Consider the following 18,432-nt stretch of genomic DNA (forward strand, 5'->3'; position numbering starts at 1 on the left):
GAACGAGCAGCAATGACACAAGGCTGGACAACAAGCTAGGCTGTCAGATGGACGGTGCAACCGTGCCGTTGAAAAGAATTGGCATACTCTTGTACCATTTACTCTGTGGTCTTATAAAAGTGGTGACAAAATGTGCCAATTGGCGTTGGAAACTATTCATGGATGCTGACGGTAGGCCTAAGTACATCAGAGAGAAGAAGTGAGTATGTATGTTGTAGAAAGTACTGATAGCAAATGTTTAATTGCAAACCAATTGTGGCCGTTTTCAAACTATCTGACAGAGATTCATCTATAGAAACCCGTTACTGGAAGCTCTGTTCTTCCTCAATAGCTCGGTTGATAACACGAACAAACCGGCCAACCTTGTCAGAATCCTGCTTAGCCGTCTCAATACCCAAAAGGACCTTCTTGATACCAACGCTGACGCGTCCGTCATCAGCAAGACCGCCAATACCCTCAAGGGCACGTGCGATCTCTTGGGCATCAAATGCACACGATTGCTCCATAATATATTTCAGCTCACCGAATGAGCCAACGTTGGGAACCATGATATCCGAGTTGAAGGAGTTGTAGATGTCCAGCTGCTTCATCAACGCACGCTCAGTAGTAGTAGCCAGAACCAACAGGCGACGACCATGGGTGGGCTGCTTCCTCAGGAAGACCATGAGGGCCTGTAGCACGCTGTTACTGAAGCGAGGACCAATTGGCACCCAGTCAATGATTCGCTCAATGTTGTCAATGACAACGATACTTGTCTGACTCTTATAAGCGCTGTCGAAGATCCGGCTAATGTGCGAGATCTTGGCTGGTTCGCTGAAGCCGACCATGTCCTCGGGGCTGATGAGCTTGATGAAGGGGAAGCCGGAGTTGATGGCAATACGTGCCGCCAGGGCAGTCTTGCCGCTGCTGGTGGGACCGTGAAGCAGAACAGAGAAGAGTGGTGTTGACTCGGCCTGGCCGACTTGCTTGACGAATAGCTCACCTTCCCGTAGGATTTCGTTGATGGTTTGGGAGTAGTGCATGATGCCGTACTGGATACGGCTGGACAGCTCTTCTTCGGAGACACCAAAGGCGGGCTTGACTTCATCGAGAGATTGAAGGAAATCGGCACGATTGACCTTCATGTTCACCACATCGTCATTGATGCTGGCCATGGTGCCGACCTTGACATGACGGGAAAACGCAAAGGATGATGCTGACTTGACAAGACCGGCGATCTCAGCACCGGAGAAGTTCTTGGTCAAATGAGCAAGCTCAGTCAGATCAACGTCGACATCCATGACATTGTTGTTCCGCATCTTCTCGGTGTGGATGTTGAGAATCTGGCTTCGACCGTGCTCGTCTGGGAGCGAGATCTCCATGTGCACCTCCAGACGACCCGGACGCAGCAGGGCTTCATCAATCATATCCATGCGGTTGGTCATACCGATCAACAAGATGTTGTTCAACTGGTCAACACCATCTAGCTTTGACAGAAGCTGGTTAACCACGCTGTCACCAACACCAGTGCCGCCACCACCTCCACTACCACGTTGCTTGCAGACGGCATCCAACTCATCAAAGATGATAATGTGGAGGCCACTCTCGTCGCCCTTTTCTCTGTACTCCTTTTCGGCATCGGCGAACATCTTTCGAATGTTCTCTTCTGACTGACCCACGTATTTGTTCAAAACCTCTGGACCATTGATAATCTTGGGCTCTCTGGCATTGAGCATCTTTCCGATTTGTCGAGCAATCAGGGTTTTACCTGTTCCGGGAGGTCCATAAAGCAAAAGCCCCTTCACGTGCTGAATACCCAATTTCTCAACCAGACCAGGAGGGAAGATACGAGACGCGAACGCACGACGGAAGATTGTACTAAACTCAGAGTCTAGACCACCAATACCCATGTCCTCAAACTTAAAGCCGGGTTGAATGATGGAGTTGGCCGCTGGGCGGCGGTTAGATGCCTTCACATTGATACCGGTCTGGGCATCCTTGAAGAAGTTGAGCTGAGTGTGTCGTGTGAGGATACCTCTAGCTGCAGGGTCAGTTTCAACATGGCCAGAGCTGAGATCTACCTTCTCCGATGTCAAATCAACCCGTTGAACGGTCTTGACCTGCAGAAGAAGGGGAATGCTCTTATGGTCCATCAAGACTCTCTGGCCGGGCGAGAATAGTTGGTTTTCAAAGTTCTGTAACTTATCAGCGTTTGCTCGTGCTATATATGAAGTTGGCCTACCTTAATCACGGCCTTTGCCAAATCATCCTGATCATAAGGGGCCTCGACACGCTTCTTGGTAGATGCGAAGCTGACTTCAATATCCGCAGAGCCCAGATAGGCCTGCCCGCCTTGGCTGAACGGATCATACAGCTGCACCTTGATCGAATCTCTCAACCCAATATTCGCCCATGTTCGCTGGGGGTCTGACATGCTCATAAGACCCGGGGGGAAGCCATCGAGAGGGCGAGCGGAGAAGACATAGAGATCGTTGATGAGGAGGAGGACATCGGCGCCGTCTCGTGAAGGTGGGATGTCTTGTGGCGAAACGGCGACACTGCAACTATTAGCAACGGAACATAGGTACCGGTAAGATAACACTCACAGGTTACCAAAGGTGTAGTTGTCGTTCGGACTCTTGCTTGGCTGAAGAGTCCAAGTCGGGCCTGGACCTCGCTGTCCTGCTGGCATTCTAGATGGCATCTGCTGCGGAGGTCTTCCTCCAGGTGCTGGTGGGCCGCCGTAACCCCTTTGATCAACAAACGCATCAGTCATCGGTACATCGTTATCGCGGACAGGAGCTGCAAATCCTGCACTGGATAAAGGATTGCGATTGTTATCATACCGTGGGGGTGCTTGGTTGGGGTTCGAGTAACCCTGCGGGGACGGCTGTCCGGACTCTGCTCTGGAGCCGAAAGGGTTTGGAATATTGCCACGATTGAACATAATGTGTTCGCTGAGAGCCGCTAATTGACGAGGTTGAGGGGAGGACAGCTGAAGTTATGTGGTACCGCCACTCTGTCGGGAACGAGTAGGCAACGATGTATGACAGTCAGCGTTGCGGCGCAGCAGACTGAGCCTTAGTAATCCGGATGTTATGGTTCCCTTGGATAAGTAGAGACCCGCAAGAGACACAAATATGAAGAAAAGTGAGAAGTCCGGAGCTGTGAAGCTGTCAGGGCACTTTGGCCACTCCGGGAACAGCGTCGGCCCGTGGGAACGTCATTATCGATAAGGCCTTCTCTATCTTGCTTGTCAGAGTCTACGTTGCCCAGTCCAACATGCCTCTGTAAGTGCGATTTCTTGCTATTGAAGAGAGATTTACTGACTAACTTTCTTCTTTCAGCCACTTGCTAGGCAAAAAGTCTTGGAACGTCTACAACCTCGAGAATGTCGCCCGAGTCCAACGCGACGAGGCACAGGCGAAAGCTCGCGAAGAGGAGGATGAACGCCTCATGCAAGAGATCGATGCCGAGCGCAGGATAAAAATACTCCGGGGCGAACGTCCACCGACACCACCAGCCCCCTTCCGTCCATCATCCGAGTCAGCGACTCGACCAGACCGGAAAGCCGGTGACGATACTGGGCATCTCCGCAAGAGGAGGCGCATAGCCGGTGAAGACGATACGGACCGAGACATACGATATGCCAGAGAGGATGCGGCGCATGCGATTGCCAAGCAGGAAGAGCTTGCGCTTACTTCTCGGAAGTCTGACAAGACCGCACAGGCACCAATTCTCGATGCCGCGGGCCATATTAACCTATTCCCAGCTGCAAGTGCCAAATCAGAGAAGAACCCAGAGGCCGAGGCTGAAAATGCACGTAAGAAACGAAGCTACGAAGATCAATACACCATGCGATTCTCCAACGCAGCAGGTTTCAAAGAGACAATTGGTCAGAAGCCGTGGTATTCATCTGGTGGCCAGGATGCGATAGCCCCTGAGGCTATGCCCGAGAAGAATGTGTGGGGCAATGAGGATCCGAGGCGCAAGGAGAGGGAGCGAGCTCGTATGGATGTCAATGATCCACTCGCTGCCATGAAGCGCGGTGTTCGGCAGCTGAAATCCACGGAGCAGGAACGCAAACGATGGAATGACAATAAGCGAAAGGAAATTGAATCACTTATGGCCGATGAGATACACCAGTCTAGGCACCGGCGGAAGCGATCAACATCAGTGGACAGCCTTGAGGGGTTCAAACTTGATGCGCCTGACAAGGCATCCGAGAAAGGAAGAAGCTCCCACCGGCATCACCGTCGCCATCGAGATTCAAGTCGGAATCGAAGTCGAGATCGCTCGCCTCGTCGTTCTTCTCATCGCCGCTCTTCACATCGCAGCCATCGTGATCGTCATGACGATGTCCGTGCGGCTTCCAGGCATTCGAGGAAGTTAGAATCAAAAAATCATTCCTAGGGTTATTTCTCTAGGCCACAAAACCCAATTCAACATTATGATACCCTTGTGTTCCGTTCTAAATGCAAATAATTTGTGTATTCACTATATCTCATCATGCAAATGGGTCACATTTATTTTTTTGGCGTAGAATTCGTCACAAAATTGCTCCATCTTTACAGGAGGCTCCAGAGCTGGACGCCCTTCTCGTTTGCGTCAGAATCCCACTGGACACTGATGTCAACACCACGAGCGCCCTTCTCAGTCTTCTCATAGCCAACCTTGCCGGAGATGGTCTGGCCCTTCTTCAGGGGTTGAGCGTTGTGCTTGGCCTGGTCAATGAGAAGAATAGTCTGCTGCCAGTGGGTCTCGGTTCCGTGGGGACCAGTGGTGAAGGAAACAATGCCCTTCTTTTGCATCTCCGAAGGAATGGCGTCCTCAGGGAGAACAGACTCGCTGGAGGGCATGAAGAAGATGTCGAACCAGATAGCCCATCCGTCCAATGCGTCGATGTCCTGGTTCAAGGTGACCTGGAATTCCTTCAAGAAGGACAATTCCTCAACAGTGATGGTGTGCAGAGGCAGAGTCAAGAAGATTTGAGACTCTCCAACAATAGTGTCTGGCTGGTTGCTGCGAACGACAGCCTCGTCATAGATCTTGTGAAGCATGCTGTCCATCTTGAACCCGTAGACATTGTTCCAGAAAGAGATGTGCGAAGCAATGAAGTCGGGGTCGGCATAGGGAGCAATGCGCAGTGTAGCGTGCGAAGGAGCCATGAGACCACCGGGAACCAAGTAGCGGTCTCTGGCGTAGATGACGGAATCAAACATCGCCTCGAAAAGGAGACCGTAACCCATCCACTCAGAGATGATGATGTCGACCTTCTCGACGGGCAGAACAACTTCTTCAATCTTACCACGGATGCAAGTGATCACATCTCCGAGGCCATTGTCGTGGACAATTTCCTTAGCCCGATCAATAATGTTCGAGTTGTCCACAGCAATCACCTTCTTTGCGCCAGCCTTAGCGCAGAACATGGAGAGGATACCAGTTCCACAGCCGACGTCAAGAACAACCTTGTCCTTGAAAACGTGCTTGTTTTCGTAAACGAAATCACGATAGGAGTCAGTGCGGATAGTGTCTTTCAGCATAGATTCGTGGATTGCTTTGGCAAGAAATTAGCAACCGAATTGTACTCAATAGGGGGGATCTTCATACCGTTGTAGGCATACGAGACGAAGTAACCATCCTCAGCTTCCTGATGTCTGTCAATGGCATGGGATGAGGGCTTCGGTGTCGATTCGGCAAGCTTCTCGTCCTCCTTGGACAACTGATCATCCATAGACTGCTGCACAGCAAGACGGTATTCGGAGAATTGGGTCTGGAGACGCTCGAGGTTCTCCTGGAGTTCGAGTACCTGTCGCTCAGCCTCGGTTCCAGGAGCAGATGGTTCATCCTGCTCCTCGGCAAGGTCATCCAAGCTGTACAAAAGGGCGTCGTCCTCTAAAACGGGCTTAAGGTACACATCGTCCTCGAACTTGGACTTGGAAGAAACGTCTGGGGCGTTGTTTCCGTTCTTCACTTCGGATCGAACGTAGTTGACCAATTTAATATTGTCGAGGAAGTCCAAGTCTAGAAGGGGAAAAAGTTAGCTTTGGGTTCCGTTCATGAACAGAGTCTCCTACGATAGAAATCAGCGCATACCAAGGTCCTTCTGGATCTTCAGCAAGTCGAAGTTATATTTCTCCTTGCACTCCTTCAACATTGAGCGCGCATCAGGGAAGACTTGTTCGGAGAAGAGCCCAACCACAGGTTGCGACTCCTCATCGGGCTCAACATCTTCCCAGCCCTCCTCGTTGCTGGTATCGGAGGAATCCGAGACCGAGTCAGGGATATCCTCGCGAGCAGGTGGATTCACAGCAGAAGCAGACATAACTAGTCAATTGCACAAATTGCAGCGTGGAGGGGGAGGGGCAGATAGCATTTTGATAGAAAAAAAAAAGTTGTTATCAGTGCGTGCCTCAGGCCATAACCCCCGTTGCCCCGCCCCAAGTTTGTTTATGCGCAATACATCACATTTGCTGTCCGCGACCTTCTCCCTTGAATAATCGTTTGACGCTTTCCCCATGTTGCCCTGATATCTTCGCTAGCTCCTAAATTTCGTCCCTTTGACGCATATATCCTCGTCTCCCCATGGCTTTCTTCTTCAATCGCGGTCGGTCGCGGCAACCCGCCGAGATCGTTCGATCAACGAAGGAGTTATTATTGAGGATTCATGACTCCCAAAATGCCCTCAAGGTCGGTTTCCAAAACAGCAAGCTGCTGATTTACGAAACACCTCGACTAACCAATAGACCAGGCTGAAGACGAGCTGGCGAAGCAGCTCGGCCAAATGAAGGTGATGGTGCAAGGAACACAGGGTTCGTCTTCTGGAAGCATCAACCTAGGAGTCAACTACTAACATATTACTCTTTAGAGGTCAATACATCACCCGAACAAGTCCACGCCCTCGTCCAAGCAACCCTACAAGAAGACCTACTCTATGATCTATCGCGGAGCATCCATTTACTTCCGTTCGAAGCCAGAAAAGACACGCAGACCATATTCTCTCATATCCTTCGCTTCCGGCCTGTTTCATATGCAGATGACAAAGATCCTCCGGTCATCTCCTATCTTGTCCACCATCGACCGGAGATTATCATCGAGTTATGTCGGGGGTACATGCAACCCCAAAGTGCCATGCCATGTGGCGTCATTCTCCGAGAGGCATTAAAATTCGACGTGATCACCGCCGTTGTACTATATGACCAGTCAAGTGAGGGGGAGCCCGCAGTGCGGCTATCGGAGTTGAAGCCGAACCTACCTCAGAGAGGAGATGGCGTGTTTTGGAGATTCTTTGAATGGATAGACAAGAGCAATTTTGAAGTGAGCGCGGATGCATTTACAACTTTCAGGGTATGTTTCGAGCGATGATTATGGGTTGACAATGGCTAATTCTACTTTCCACAGGAGATCTTGACCCGGCATAAGAGCCTCGTCACTGCATACCTAGCCACCAACTTTGATCTATTCTTTGGGCGATTCAACAGCATCCTTGTCCACTCGGACTCCTATGTGACCAAAAGACAAAGTATCAAGCTTTTGGGAGAGATCTTACTGGATCGTGCAAACTACAACGTGATGATGGCATATGTGGAGAGTGGTGAAAATTTGAAGCTCTGCATGAAATTGTTGCGCGATGATCGGAAGATGGTACAGTATGAAGGGTTCCACGTTTTCAAGGTATGTCAGCCCTTAAAACTTCTATAAACACTCCATCTAATAATGTATAGGTGTTCGTGGCAAACCCAACCAAATCGGTAGCGGTGCAAAGAATTCTGATCAATAACCGTGATCGATTGTTGCGATTCCTGCCTAAGTTCTTGGAAGACCGAACTGACGACGACCAATTTACGGATGAGAAGAGCTTTCTGGTCCGCCAGATCGAACTATTGCCCAAAGAGCCTGTGGACCGGACTCGACCTGCTCGCGACTCGCCATCTGGGGCTAACACGACCGCTGTGGCTTGAGCGTAGAAATTAACACTTGGATCGCAATGACCCTTTCATGGCCTTATGACACCCTTTCTCGTGATTATAGTTGGGGACGGTGCCCCCTTTTTTTGACTGCATTGGCTGATGGCCCAGCCTCAGCTGGAGTTCACGTTTTGTACATCTTGGAGGCGTATAATTGGAAAAATTGAGGATTTTGCTGCATCTAGAGACTTACGTAGACATCTATGGGGGTCTTTGATCCCGCACGTCCATGGGGTTTCTAATCTAAGCACAACTAGCGCGCTCCACCAGACTCCTTGTTCTATCCACACGGCCGAAGGTGGGACATGAAACCCCCTTAAAACTTATTTTAGAGACATTTTAGAGAAAAAAGAGTTGAACTCTTAGCCGAGGAATGAGAGGGGAGTACAATTCCGTATGTGTACATGTACTTCGCGCCAAGACCCCCGAAATACTCCACCTCTTCATATCTCCTAGGCCTCAATTTTAATCTCAACCTTGACGAAATCCTGATGCTTGAGATTCTACCATTGTCACTCCTTTCTTTGTTAGAGTTGTCTGTTTAAACCTCTCCTTTCAACAGTTCGATCTTCGCTCTTTGCGTGCACTCCTTCTGCCCTTTTGCGATCCAGTCCATTCGCAAGTCATGCCAGATAATGGTCAATGAGGTTTCTACATCGTTCCCCGACCGGTCGGAACCCCGTTCGTCGATTCGCGCCGTGCCCTTTGAAAATACCATTCCTGTTGGCGCCCCTCTTGCAATTCGGTCGGTCTCGTTACCCACGTCAGATGCGCCACTAGCTCCCAATGGCCGATCGTTCAGCACGAGCGCTACCTCGACTCGTCCTGGTGACAATTCGCCCTCTGCATACGCGTCACTGCACGATATCAAGCAAGACTCGCGCCTTGCACCGTCAACGCCAACCGGAGATGGAAGCCGAACGATACGATCGGAAGGGCCCCCCTCGTTGCGCAGTGTGCCCAGCATTGTTGTAGATGAACCAGGCCTCCGTCCCAGCTCGCGGCCAGGTTCACGGCCGGGCTCGCGTCCAGGCTCTCGGTGGTCAGAGCGCAAATGGGGTGGTTTGAGGAAACGTTCGGCGGAGATGGACAGAAAGTTTTGCTCGGAATCGCCTCCGCCAGTACCTCAAATCGAACGCCCTTTTTCAGGTATTCCCCTCGAGATACCGACGGCATCTTTGGAGGGGCTGGATAAGCCGATGAAGTTTTCTACTCGTGGAAGCTTGATCAAGAGCAATGCAAATCGCCCCCACCCAAAACCTTCCAGGGAGAAGCTGGAGGCACACCCTGAACAAGTGCTGGAATCCACCACACCTCAGAAGGTAAACGAACAACTTGAGCCACGGCCTGAGCAGCAGCCAGAACAGTCCCCGGAACCCCCAACTCCTGAGTTGACGCCTTCCCCTTCCATTACCACCTGCCGAACCGAAGGTGAGAATGGAACACCGAAGGCGGTCCCGCGACGCGCTCAACCTCAAGGCACTCTTCGCCCGAGACAGCTGAGTCTTCCAAGCAGAGTCATTTCGGCAGACGAAGACATGCTGTCACGGCGAGTTCGGCTCATGTATGAAAAGGGCGAGGATAACGTCACTGACTCTGAAGTTGCGAAAGCAATGGCTTCCGAGAATGGTATTTTGTGGGAGGAGGGTGCGGCTACAGACTCCGAAGCCCCTGGCGCTCAACGAACTGAAACTGAAACAAAACCACGGGCATCGGCTGAAGTCGAGCGCAAGCGTATTAAGAGAGAGACCCAGGAGCTAGCAGGAGGTGCCGAGTATTGGCAGAATGTCAATGCCGGGGAAGTCGATCGTTATGGCTTTATTCGCCCTCCGACAACCGCCAACGGCTCTGAGATCAACCCGCTACAGCGAGTCACTACAAGTCTTCTTCTAGCTTCCGAGACACCGCGTCGGAAACGTTCTATTCGTCCACCAACTGCTTCGGCTAGCAATCGTTCCTTCAACGGTCGTTCTCCAACACGCCAGAGCTCCATGGCCAACCGGCCGTCATCGTCGCAAAGTAACTTTAGTGCGCCGTTGCGCCGCTCAACATCTCGTTTGCGTACCGCGACCAATCGTCTGCCTCACAATCGAGACCGCAAGACCAAAGATGAAGCAGCTGACATGCTCACTCTACCCACCGAATCCGCTGCTGATGAGAAAGATGACACTTCGGTTTCTCGTGCCATGCGCAAAAAGGAGTGGCAGCGCGAGGACAAGTGGACCAAGATGGCCAAGCCAACACGGAAGAACAAAGACGGCGGTGGCATGACCTTTGAGTTTGATACGCAGAGTTCGAAGTTGATCGAGCGGACATGGAAAGGCATACCAGACAGGTGGCGGGCTACAGCTTGGTACTCATTTCTTGAGGCCAGTGCTAGACGTCACGAAAATAGTCCCTCTGAAAAAGAGCTCATAGAGGCTTTCCATGAGTTCCAGTACGTATCGTCGCCTGATGATGTTCAGATTGACATTGATGTACCGAGAACTATCTCCAGTCACATAATGTTCCGGAGACGGTACAGAGGTGGCCAGAGGCTACTGTTCCGTGTGCTTCATGCCATGTCACTATATTTCCCTGATACGGGCTATGTACAAGGCATGGCAGCTCTCGCAGCTACATTACTTGCATATTACGATGAGGAACATGCGTTCATAATGCTTGCCAGGTTATGGCAGCTGCGGGGTCTGGAAGAGCTATACAAGTCTGGCTTTGCTGGTTTGATGGAGGCTTTGGCCGACTTTGAACGAGAGTGGCTAGCTGGTGGTGAAGTGGCCACCAAACTCGTAAGCTGAATCAGCCCAACCCACGAGATGCATCTTTGCTAACAACATTTCTTGCAGAACGAAGTCGGAATTCCACCCACGGCCTATGGCACCCGTTGGTACCTCACCTTGTTCAACTACTCGATCCCTTTCCCGGCCCAACTCCGGGTGTGGGATGTTTTCATGCTTCTTGGAGATGCGGAAGACACCACTGGCCGGCCAGGAGGTTCAGGGAAGAATGGCGACTCTTCTACTGAAAACCCAAGAACATTTGGCCAAGGCCTTGACGTTTTGCACGCTTCATCTGCCGCTCTTATTGATGGCATGCGTGAAATCATTCTCGAATCCGACTTTGAAAACATCATGAAAGTTTTGACTAGTTGGGTGCCCATCAAAGATGTCGAAATGTTCATGCGTGTGGCCAAGGCGGAATGGAAGGTTCATCGCCGCCGGAAGACCTCTTAATTTCCTTGGTCAAGGGTTTGGTGTCTGTTTTTCCACCTTTGACTAATTACTAGCCTTTTCCTAATTCTGGCCCAATGGGTGTCTATACCCTAATGATTGCAATTCGCACCCTATGGTCAGCCTCTAATGTCTTCAACCTATTATACCCTTTCTCCCCAATTGCGAAGAGTGCATATTATCTATACTCTTCCTACTTGGAAATTCTTGTTCTTCCCACCATTCCACATTCCTACCCTAATACCCTCTTTACACCGTGGGTACTAATACTTCATGACTGTCGTTTCCCTGTCCGGTTTTCCTAGACGATACCTATCTTCATTCCCCGTCTCACTTTCTTTTGGCCTTTTTCCTTATTTTGTTCCTGTCCTCTAAGTCTTTTGTACATTTATTTGGCGATTAGCTTCGGGGATCTTCACTCGTCTATTGGTCCAGTTTGGACATCACGACTATCCTGAACAACATATAAGCCTACTGTGAACCACAGTCGTGCCGTTGACGTGCTGATGTGTACCGATCCCCATATACCCGGAAGCAAGAACACAAATTTATCTGATACCCAAATCAATAATCTCGGTTTATTGAGTCTGATCTGAAAACGCTAGGGTTTTCCCAACAGGATGAGTCTGTCAAAGGCTTCTCCAAGAACACTTTTATTGCAAAGATATCCGAGGAGCCCCTTGCCGCCCTTGGCGCCCAAATTACCCTTGTCAACATAATTTTTCTTCAGCCAATTCCTGGCAGTGGGATCAACTTCGCGCTGCTGAACATATATGACTTCAATGTTGTACACCGTATCCAAGCCAACAGTATCCATCATCTGACAAGGGCTCTTGGCAGCCTTGAACCAAGCCTTAAACATGTCATCAACAGTTTGACCATCACAAACCCTCAGCCAATACCAACAAACACTCCCGCTTTATAGAAGCCCAAATGCGATCGAAACCAAACCCAGTCGAATCAACCTGGGCATGAACAGGCTGGAATCCAGCAATCGAAGCCTTTTCCATCCAAAACGGAAAGATATCCAGATCGGTATGTCCACAGGACATGACCTCGTAGTTCACCTGTTCAGGCGGCATATAGTATTGGCCATTGCAGATACGGTAATTCTTCTCCGTTTTGATGATCATCTGGCTAGACTCCAGCGAAGATGAGTTGCTAGTGATAACATAGACCGGCGGAGTGACATTGTGGATCTGCGCCAGGATCTCGATCTTCATCTCCAGCTTTTAAGGAATAGCCTTGGTAACCATCCATGCGTTTTCAGCGGCTTCTTGCAGCGAGGCGGCGGCTTTCACGTTGCTGGGCTTTGTGCGTAGCTTGGCTGTGCGCCTTTGTTGTTGTTGATGTAGTTCACTGCGCCGACGTAGATGGCTTCTGATTTCTCGCATAGGGGTACCGAGAACCCGGCTGCTACCCACATCGTGCAGATTCGTCGTCCCGTCATGCCTGCGCCGACGACGGCGATGGGACGGGTGCTTGTGTCCGGTTTGGTCCATGGGGTTGAGGGCATGGTGGCCGTTTTGCGGGGGTATTTTCGGGGGCGGCTGCGGGAAGGATTGTTGGCCTTACGGGTAAACAGGTTGAGTGGTGTGTGTAGCCACTTTCTTTTTGAGTTTGTTAGTTATTATGTTATAATGATTGCGGATGTATTTGCCGGGTGGCTGAAGCTTGGCTTGAACAGAAGTATTTGTGAGTAAGATGGAAAGCACTGTGGAGGGAAATGCTAGAAATTGGGAGCTGATCCAAGGCCATGGATCGACTACTCACAGAAGGAAGGGTCTTATTTGCATGTATGCTTCCATGGGTATGCCATGTGGCACACGAGCTTAAAAAGCCTAAAATAAGCTCAAAATAGTAATTCAATTGCCGACTTTGGAAGGAGAGATGTCAACATCCTCAATCCAATTAGATCTCGAGGTAAAGTCTCAAAGCAGGAAATGGGCCACTCAGGGTAACCGACAAGGACCGAGGAATGAAGTATACCTACCCCTCATGCCAAGGGACGCTGATCTCTCCAACTTTGTCTGGGGTAGACTTGCATACCCCGGACTAGACTATCCCGTTAGAGAATTTAGAGAAATGGGAGTATAAAGGGCGGAATAATGCCCGCTCTGAGGGGTAGGGGTAGTCTTTGCATTTGTAGCTTCCAATATTGCCATAAGCTGGGAGACGTTTCTGTTCTATCTTTGCCTTCTTAGGAATTAGGAAACAAGCATACAGGTATCCTCTCATCAATCTCAGCTTTCGTGGTTTATCGTTCCAGTCCCTTTGCTTACTTGTTAGCTTCATTTGAAGAACTGCTCGCTCTTATTGCCCACTATGGTCGAATTGAGCGACACCCCTGAGAAGCCCGCCGTGCGCAAGGTCGAAAATGCAGTCATTCCGCCACCATACAGCACCGATCTCAAGCAAAAGGAGCAAATTGCAGACACCGAGTCAGGCAGCCTTGGCCCGGCGGCCTTTGAGGGTGTCGATGAGAACGCAGTGCTCCGGAAGATGGACATTCGTTTAATCCCAATGCTAAGCGCCTTGTATTTGCTTGCATTCTTGGACCGAGGCAACATCGGAAATGCGAAGATTGAGGGGTTGGTTGAGGATCTCCATATGACTGGGCCACAGTACAACTGGACTTGTATGTTTACTTCTGACTCGGTTGATTTGATATGAGAACTGGCTAACCATTGTTTGCTATAGTGACTGTATTCTTCTTCACCTACGCCGCTTTTGAGCTGCCGAGCAACCTTCTTCTGAAGAAATTGAAGCCTTCGAGATGGTTGCCCTTTATTATGATTGCATGGGGGATTTGCATGGTGAGCGCTTGAACACTGAGTATTGCTGGCAGCGAACCTTATTGATGTTGGGTATCTTCCAAACAGACCTTGATGGGAGTTGTCAAAGGTTACGGTGGATTGTTGGCCACTCGTATCTGCTTGGGAATTTCTGGTACGTTAATCACAGCCTTTCAAACAACATACTCAAGGGTCCAGACTAAACGTTGGCGCAAATATAGAAGCCGGTCTATATCCCGGTGTGGCATACTATATCACCCTCTGGTATCCGCGCCACAGAGCACAATTTAGACAAGCGCTCTTCTTCAGCGCCGCAAGTGTTGCGGGAGCATTTTCTGGGCTTTTGGCATATGGAATTGCGGTATGTTTTCCCTTTCCCATCGACCAAGTCTATAGTATTAACATATCATGATATTTCTAGAAAATGGACGGCGTCGGCGGATATGCCGGCTGGAGATGGATTTTCATCCTTGAAGGCCTATTGACTGTTCTTGTGGCACTCATCGCCCCATTCGCAATCCACGACTCCCCAGAGACAGCCAAGTTCTTGACTGAAGCGGAACGCCGTTTCGTTATCCATAGTTTACGGATTCAGAACTCAGCGGATTCCCACGAGACGGTTCAGCAGAATGAGAAATTCCAGATTCGCTATGTGATCGACGCATTGAGCGACTGGCAGATCTGGCTGGGTATACTCAGTAGGTGTCGATTCTTTCTATGTATGTCTCCGCTAACTTGGGCAAAGTGTACTGGGGCATCACTTGTCCTCTATACGGAATCTCCCTATTCCTTCCTTCTATTATCAAGGACTTAGGGTACAAGTCATCTACTGCACAGCTTCTCACTGTAGGTGGCACGAAACTGTTCCTTTTAATATGAGATCTAACCGCTCTACTGTAGGTGCCAATTTATATTACAGCTGCAGTTGTAGCCGTTGTCGCAGCATGGATCTCGGACAGACGAAAGCAGAGATCACCTACTATTCTATTCTACATGACTATGATAGCAGCGGGATTCATCATCGTTCTCGCATCTACAGGGCGTGGAGTTCCAGGAGTTGTCTACTTTGGTGTCTTCGTGGCGGTCCTCGGTAAGTGTATTAAATAAAAGTCGGGCTATCCAGATAAAGTTATCAGCTAACAAAGTCACTGAAAGGCATCTACCCAGCCTTTCCTGGAAACGTTACCTGGTTGAGTGTCAACATGGCGGGTGACTACAAGCGAGCTGCCGGTATGGCTATCCATATTGGCATAGGAAATCTCGCAGGAGGTAAAGATGTACCTGATACTTAAATCTCTGCTCTTACTAACATCGTTTTGAATAGCAATGTCGTCCAATTTCTACCGTTCCCAGGACGCACCTAAATACATTCTCGGCCACGCACTAGAACTTGCTTTTGTCGTTGTGGGCATGTTGGCAGTAGTTGCTCTGCGCCTGTCTTATCAACGCATTAACCGCAAGCGAGATGCTATGGATCCTTCTGAGTATCCTGAAGATCCAGACTCGCTGGGTGACCGGTCTCCTCTCTTCAGGTACATGCTTTAGAGGAATTGCATAGGCTGTGCGGATACCCCAATAATGGGTTGGAGGTCCAATGCGTCGTTTGTGCTTTTGCATTTGATAAACAATGTTGGGACTTTAGGAAATGAAGATACCAAATTAAGATCTATGAACATCTAGTTTAAAAAGAACACAAACGCTAGAGTAGCTATCCATGACATTTCTCACTCAATCGTTACACCCTTGACCAAATTGGTGATTTACATAGCGAAACAGTGTTACACCGCATCCTAGGCCCAAAAGACTAGCTAAAAAGGGGAGAATATGAGGCAAAAGGTACTAGCAAGCTATTTACTGTCCTACCCGCCTACTTTCCACTAAGTTGAGACCACATGATCAATTTGAACGTTTCTTAACAAATCTAATATTTCAAAACATTTTATGAAAAGTACCTAATACACAGGGCTAATATTCATACAACAGCTCCAACAGTCTGGAGTATCAGCAGGTGCACTGCACCCAGAAGTGATAACACCAAAATCTCTATGGGTATACCATTCGAGGAGTGGGCTATGGAAACTGACCGAGTTGCAGACTGGCCCTCTTGTTTTATTCTACGTAAAATTAGCATGCATTCTGCAATCTGATCCTTGAAAAATCATTGCCATCACGAAGGCGGAGACATATATACCGTAGGCGGATCCCCACAAAGGAGCGCAGCGGGAAGACATCCCTGAGTACACAGCTGATAGTTTGTATCAGAGGGAACATAGACAAAATTTGGCATGACAAAGTCAAGTAAAATGTTGTTGGCGGGTAGGGCTTGGGCTTGCATGCAGAGCAAGGCCACAATAGCGGGTGAGATGATGAAATGCATTGGATGAAGAGTGGTGCTACCAAGATATATATGATAATAAGATCTAGCAAATTGTGATTGCAAATATGAGATGGAATTGTCGACAGCACCACCCGGGCTTCTTATTTATGTTGGAGTAAAGGTTTTAAGTTGCCGCTGTACTACTGAAGCATGCCTGTTTAACACCAGAATGTGCCAGAACTCTTCGTGTGGGACTAACGGAGTGCTCGAACTAAAGTTTTACCAGTATGAAAAGCAAGTTTGCGCAAATATCATCGCCATATACCTGCGGAGATCGCTTCTTATACTTTAGACTGCTCATGTAGGCTGAACCAGAGATTCTCGACAGAGACAAACGGCCAAGGACAATATGCTAACAGGTCTTACTCGAACTTGAATACAATCTCTCATGGATATTTACTGATACCCCACAAAATAGTATGAAACCTCGCCAGCTCAAAACCGCAGAGTATCAAAACCCTATAAACTTGCATGAAGGCCACAATTTGCAGCCTGGGGTGTAAGCAATTGGCTACCTATATCTTTGCATACTTTGAACTCTCTGTGTACACTTGATTCCCACGAGTAACATAGGTTATGTGACCTAGACATCTAAGACCCTTCCAATAGAGAAACTCGTTTCTTTTCCACGGCACTGTTGTAGGACAGGATCGGTCACATTCCTTCTCTTTCTTCCTTGTGAACATGCACTAATCCTACTGTAGTACTAATTATGTCTATTAGAAAGAGACCCACTCCCCGTGGATCAAAGCACGTTATAACGAATGCAATATCAAAGCCAAGATGTAGCATACGTTGCCTGTTTGTGAGGCCCAGTTCAATTCCTCCTTTCTATTATCTCCATTCATACGCTGGATGAATCCACACAGCGGACTTCATTCAAAACTAAATACTCCATACGCTGGAGCCTTAATTTGCTTGAACCGAGGCCACTAATAACCGTTGGTGTCTGCCTAAGAGAATTCGGAGTCGGACTTGGCTTAGAAAACGTTGGATGATCGTAGCGAACAGGTATAATTATTTGATCGACAGTTATCCACTCTCATTCAAACATTCACGTACGGAGTCAGCTATTCAGTTCTGCTGCTTCTGTTTCACCATTTTGTTTGTTGTTCCACCTTTGACCGCCCTAGCTAAGCCGCGTGTGCACTTTGCCGACTTGACACCTCAATCATCTCTGAATCCGCATCTTCCTCTCCTCGAATACAAGGTCGCTTGATATTTATCTGTCCATCATGACGCTGGCTGAGGAATTTCGTTCGCGCAACTTCAGTAAGTACCCGGCGTGTTCCGCCCGCAGATCCTCAACGCTAATGTTCTTTTCTAGGCATCTACGGACAATGGTTAGTCTATCGCGTCGCACTACTTCCTCGGATTCCAGTTGAGCTTGAGCACCGTCGCGGGGAAGTAGTACAGTTGAGACATCGACCGGTGTCTGCTACCTCATCTGACAGCTCTTCAATCTGCCCCGGACATCAGTTTCGCATATAAAGGGATGATTCTAACGAGGTATCTAGGACGGGTGTGGTGTGCATTGTCCTTTGCTTTGCGCTTGGCCTAGCCAATTGTTTCCACCTAGGACTCCGCCTCATCTTCAGTATAATCTGCCTGTGAGTTGCCGTTACTTTTATTTCCCGCGGTATCATCACAAATCTAACCCGTATAGTGCCTCGTCATTCGTCCTCGTCTTCGTTGAAGTACCCTTCCTCCTCCGAATCTGTCCTACCTCCTCCAAGTTCGATGCCTTCGTTCGCCGCTTCACAACCAATTGGATGCGCGCCACCATGTACGGCATTCTCAGTGCTATCCAGTTCGCCAGTATCTCCGTCGGCGCATCCAGCCTAATCGCCGCCGCTGTGGTTCTCCTCATTGCAGCCCTTTTCTACGGACTGGCAGGTCTGAAGAGCCAGGAGTTTGTTGGTAGCAAGACCCTGGGAGGCCAGGGTGTTGCGCAGATGATTGTCTAATACCGATACCACGACCTCAACGCCGAGCCGTTCTTTGCCTTTTCCTATTCCAGCCAGATGCTGGTACCCTGGCGATGAAGGGGTTGGTGATGCGAGATGCTCGATGCAGATGCCGCAAAG

At 49.3% G+C, this 18,432-nt stretch overlaps 8 protein-coding genes across 8 annotated transcripts; 5 read left to right on the forward strand and 3 right to left on the reverse strand.

The window, feature by feature from the left end:
* Positions 1-302: 302 nt before the first annotated feature.
* N7446_008190 (AAA family ATPase SEC18) lies at positions 303-2,926 on the reverse strand (the record flags this gene model as incomplete). Its single annotated transcript, XM_058516935.1, has 3 exons — positions 303-2,174; positions 2,222-2,537; positions 2,586-2,926. The coding sequence occupies 3 exons, from the start codon at positions 2,924-2,926 to the stop codon at positions 303-305; spliced, it is 2,529 nt and encodes an 842-aa protein (XP_058370581.1).
* A 335-nt stretch (positions 2,927-3,261) lies between these two features.
* On the forward strand, positions 3,262-4,392 carry N7446_008191 (uncharacterized protein; the record flags this gene model as incomplete). The annotated part of the gene is made up of 2 exons (XM_058516936.1): positions 3,262-3,269; positions 3,327-4,392. The coding sequence occupies 2 exons, from the start codon at positions 3,262-3,264 to the stop codon at positions 4,390-4,392; spliced, it is 1,074 nt and encodes a 357-aa protein (XP_058370582.1).
* Positions 4,393-4,547: 155 nt separating this feature from the next.
* Positions 4,548-6,304, reverse strand: N7446_008192 (protein arginine methyltransferase RmtB; the record flags this gene model as incomplete). The annotated part of the gene is made up of 3 exons (XM_058516937.1): positions 4,548-5,536; positions 5,590-6,003; positions 6,076-6,304. 3 exons carry the CDS (start codon positions 6,302-6,304, stop codon positions 4,548-4,550), a joined length of 1,632 nt encoding a protein of 543 aa, XP_058370583.1.
* Positions 6,305-6,564: 260 nt separating this feature from the next.
* Positions 6,565-7,940, forward strand: N7446_008193 (Mo25 family protein; the record flags this gene model as incomplete). The annotated part of the gene is made up of 5 exons (XM_058516938.1): positions 6,565-6,669; positions 6,731-6,791; positions 6,848-7,326; positions 7,381-7,653; positions 7,704-7,940. 5 exons carry the CDS (start codon positions 6,565-6,567, stop codon positions 7,938-7,940), a joined length of 1,155 nt encoding a protein of 384 aa, XP_058370584.1.
* A 464-nt stretch (positions 7,941-8,404) lies between these two features.
* On the forward strand, positions 8,405-11,749 carry N7446_008194 (putative TBC domain protein). Its single transcript, XM_058516939.1, has 2 exons — positions 8,405-10,732; positions 10,790-11,749. Exons 1-2 carry the CDS (start codon positions 8,582-8,584, stop codon positions 11,174-11,176), a joined length of 2,538 nt encoding a protein of 845 aa, XP_058370585.1. The 5' UTR covers positions 8,405-8,581; the 3' UTR covers positions 11,177-11,749.
* A 25-nt stretch (positions 11,750-11,774) lies between these two features.
* N7446_008195 (uncharacterized protein) lies at positions 11,775-12,689 on the reverse strand (the record flags this gene model as incomplete). The annotated part of the gene is made up of 3 exons (XM_058516940.1): positions 11,775-12,026; positions 12,076-12,402; positions 12,576-12,689. 3 exons carry the CDS (start codon positions 12,687-12,689, stop codon positions 11,775-11,777), a joined length of 693 nt encoding a protein of 230 aa, XP_058370586.1.
* An 809-nt stretch (positions 12,690-13,498) lies between these two features.
* N7446_008196 (allantoate permease family MFS transporter) lies at positions 13,499-15,513 on the forward strand (the record flags this gene model as incomplete). Its single annotated transcript, XM_058516941.1, has 9 exons — positions 13,499-13,811; positions 13,874-13,989; positions 14,056-14,122; positions 14,190-14,329; positions 14,390-14,666; positions 14,714-14,814; positions 14,869-15,058; positions 15,124-15,237; positions 15,293-15,513. The coding sequence occupies 9 exons, from the start codon at positions 13,499-13,501 to the stop codon at positions 15,511-15,513; spliced, it is 1,539 nt and encodes a 512-aa protein (XP_058370587.1).
* Positions 15,514-17,580: 2,067 nt separating this feature from the next.
* On the forward strand, positions 17,581-18,312 carry N7446_008197 (Tvp18 family protein; the record flags this gene model as incomplete). The annotated part of the gene is made up of 4 exons (XM_058516942.1): positions 17,581-17,617; positions 17,673-17,688; positions 17,863-17,955; positions 18,012-18,312. The coding sequence occupies 4 exons, from the start codon at positions 17,581-17,583 to the stop codon at positions 18,310-18,312; spliced, it is 447 nt and encodes a 148-aa protein (XP_058370588.1).
* Positions 18,313-18,432: the final 120 nt, after the last annotated feature.

The sequence above is a fragment of the Penicillium canescens genome, assembly GCF_028828765.1.
Source record: "Penicillium canescens strain IBT 15451 chromosome Unknown utg000005l_segment0_segment0, whole genome shotgun sequence".
NCBI classification, from domain to species: domain Eukaryota; kingdom Fungi; phylum Ascomycota; class Eurotiomycetes; order Eurotiales; family Aspergillaceae; genus Penicillium; species Penicillium canescens.

Bases quoted from the DNA above. Each gene is read 5' to 3' on its own strand.
- N7446_008194 (XM_058516939.1), top strand. From the start codon at position 8,582: ATGGTCAATGAGGTTTCTACATCGTTCCCCGACCGGTCGGAACCCCGT. The intron at 10,733-10,789 runs GTAAGCTGAATC...CATTTCTTGCAG, and splicing joins GTGAAGTGGCCACCAAACTC to AACGAAGTCGGAATTCCACC.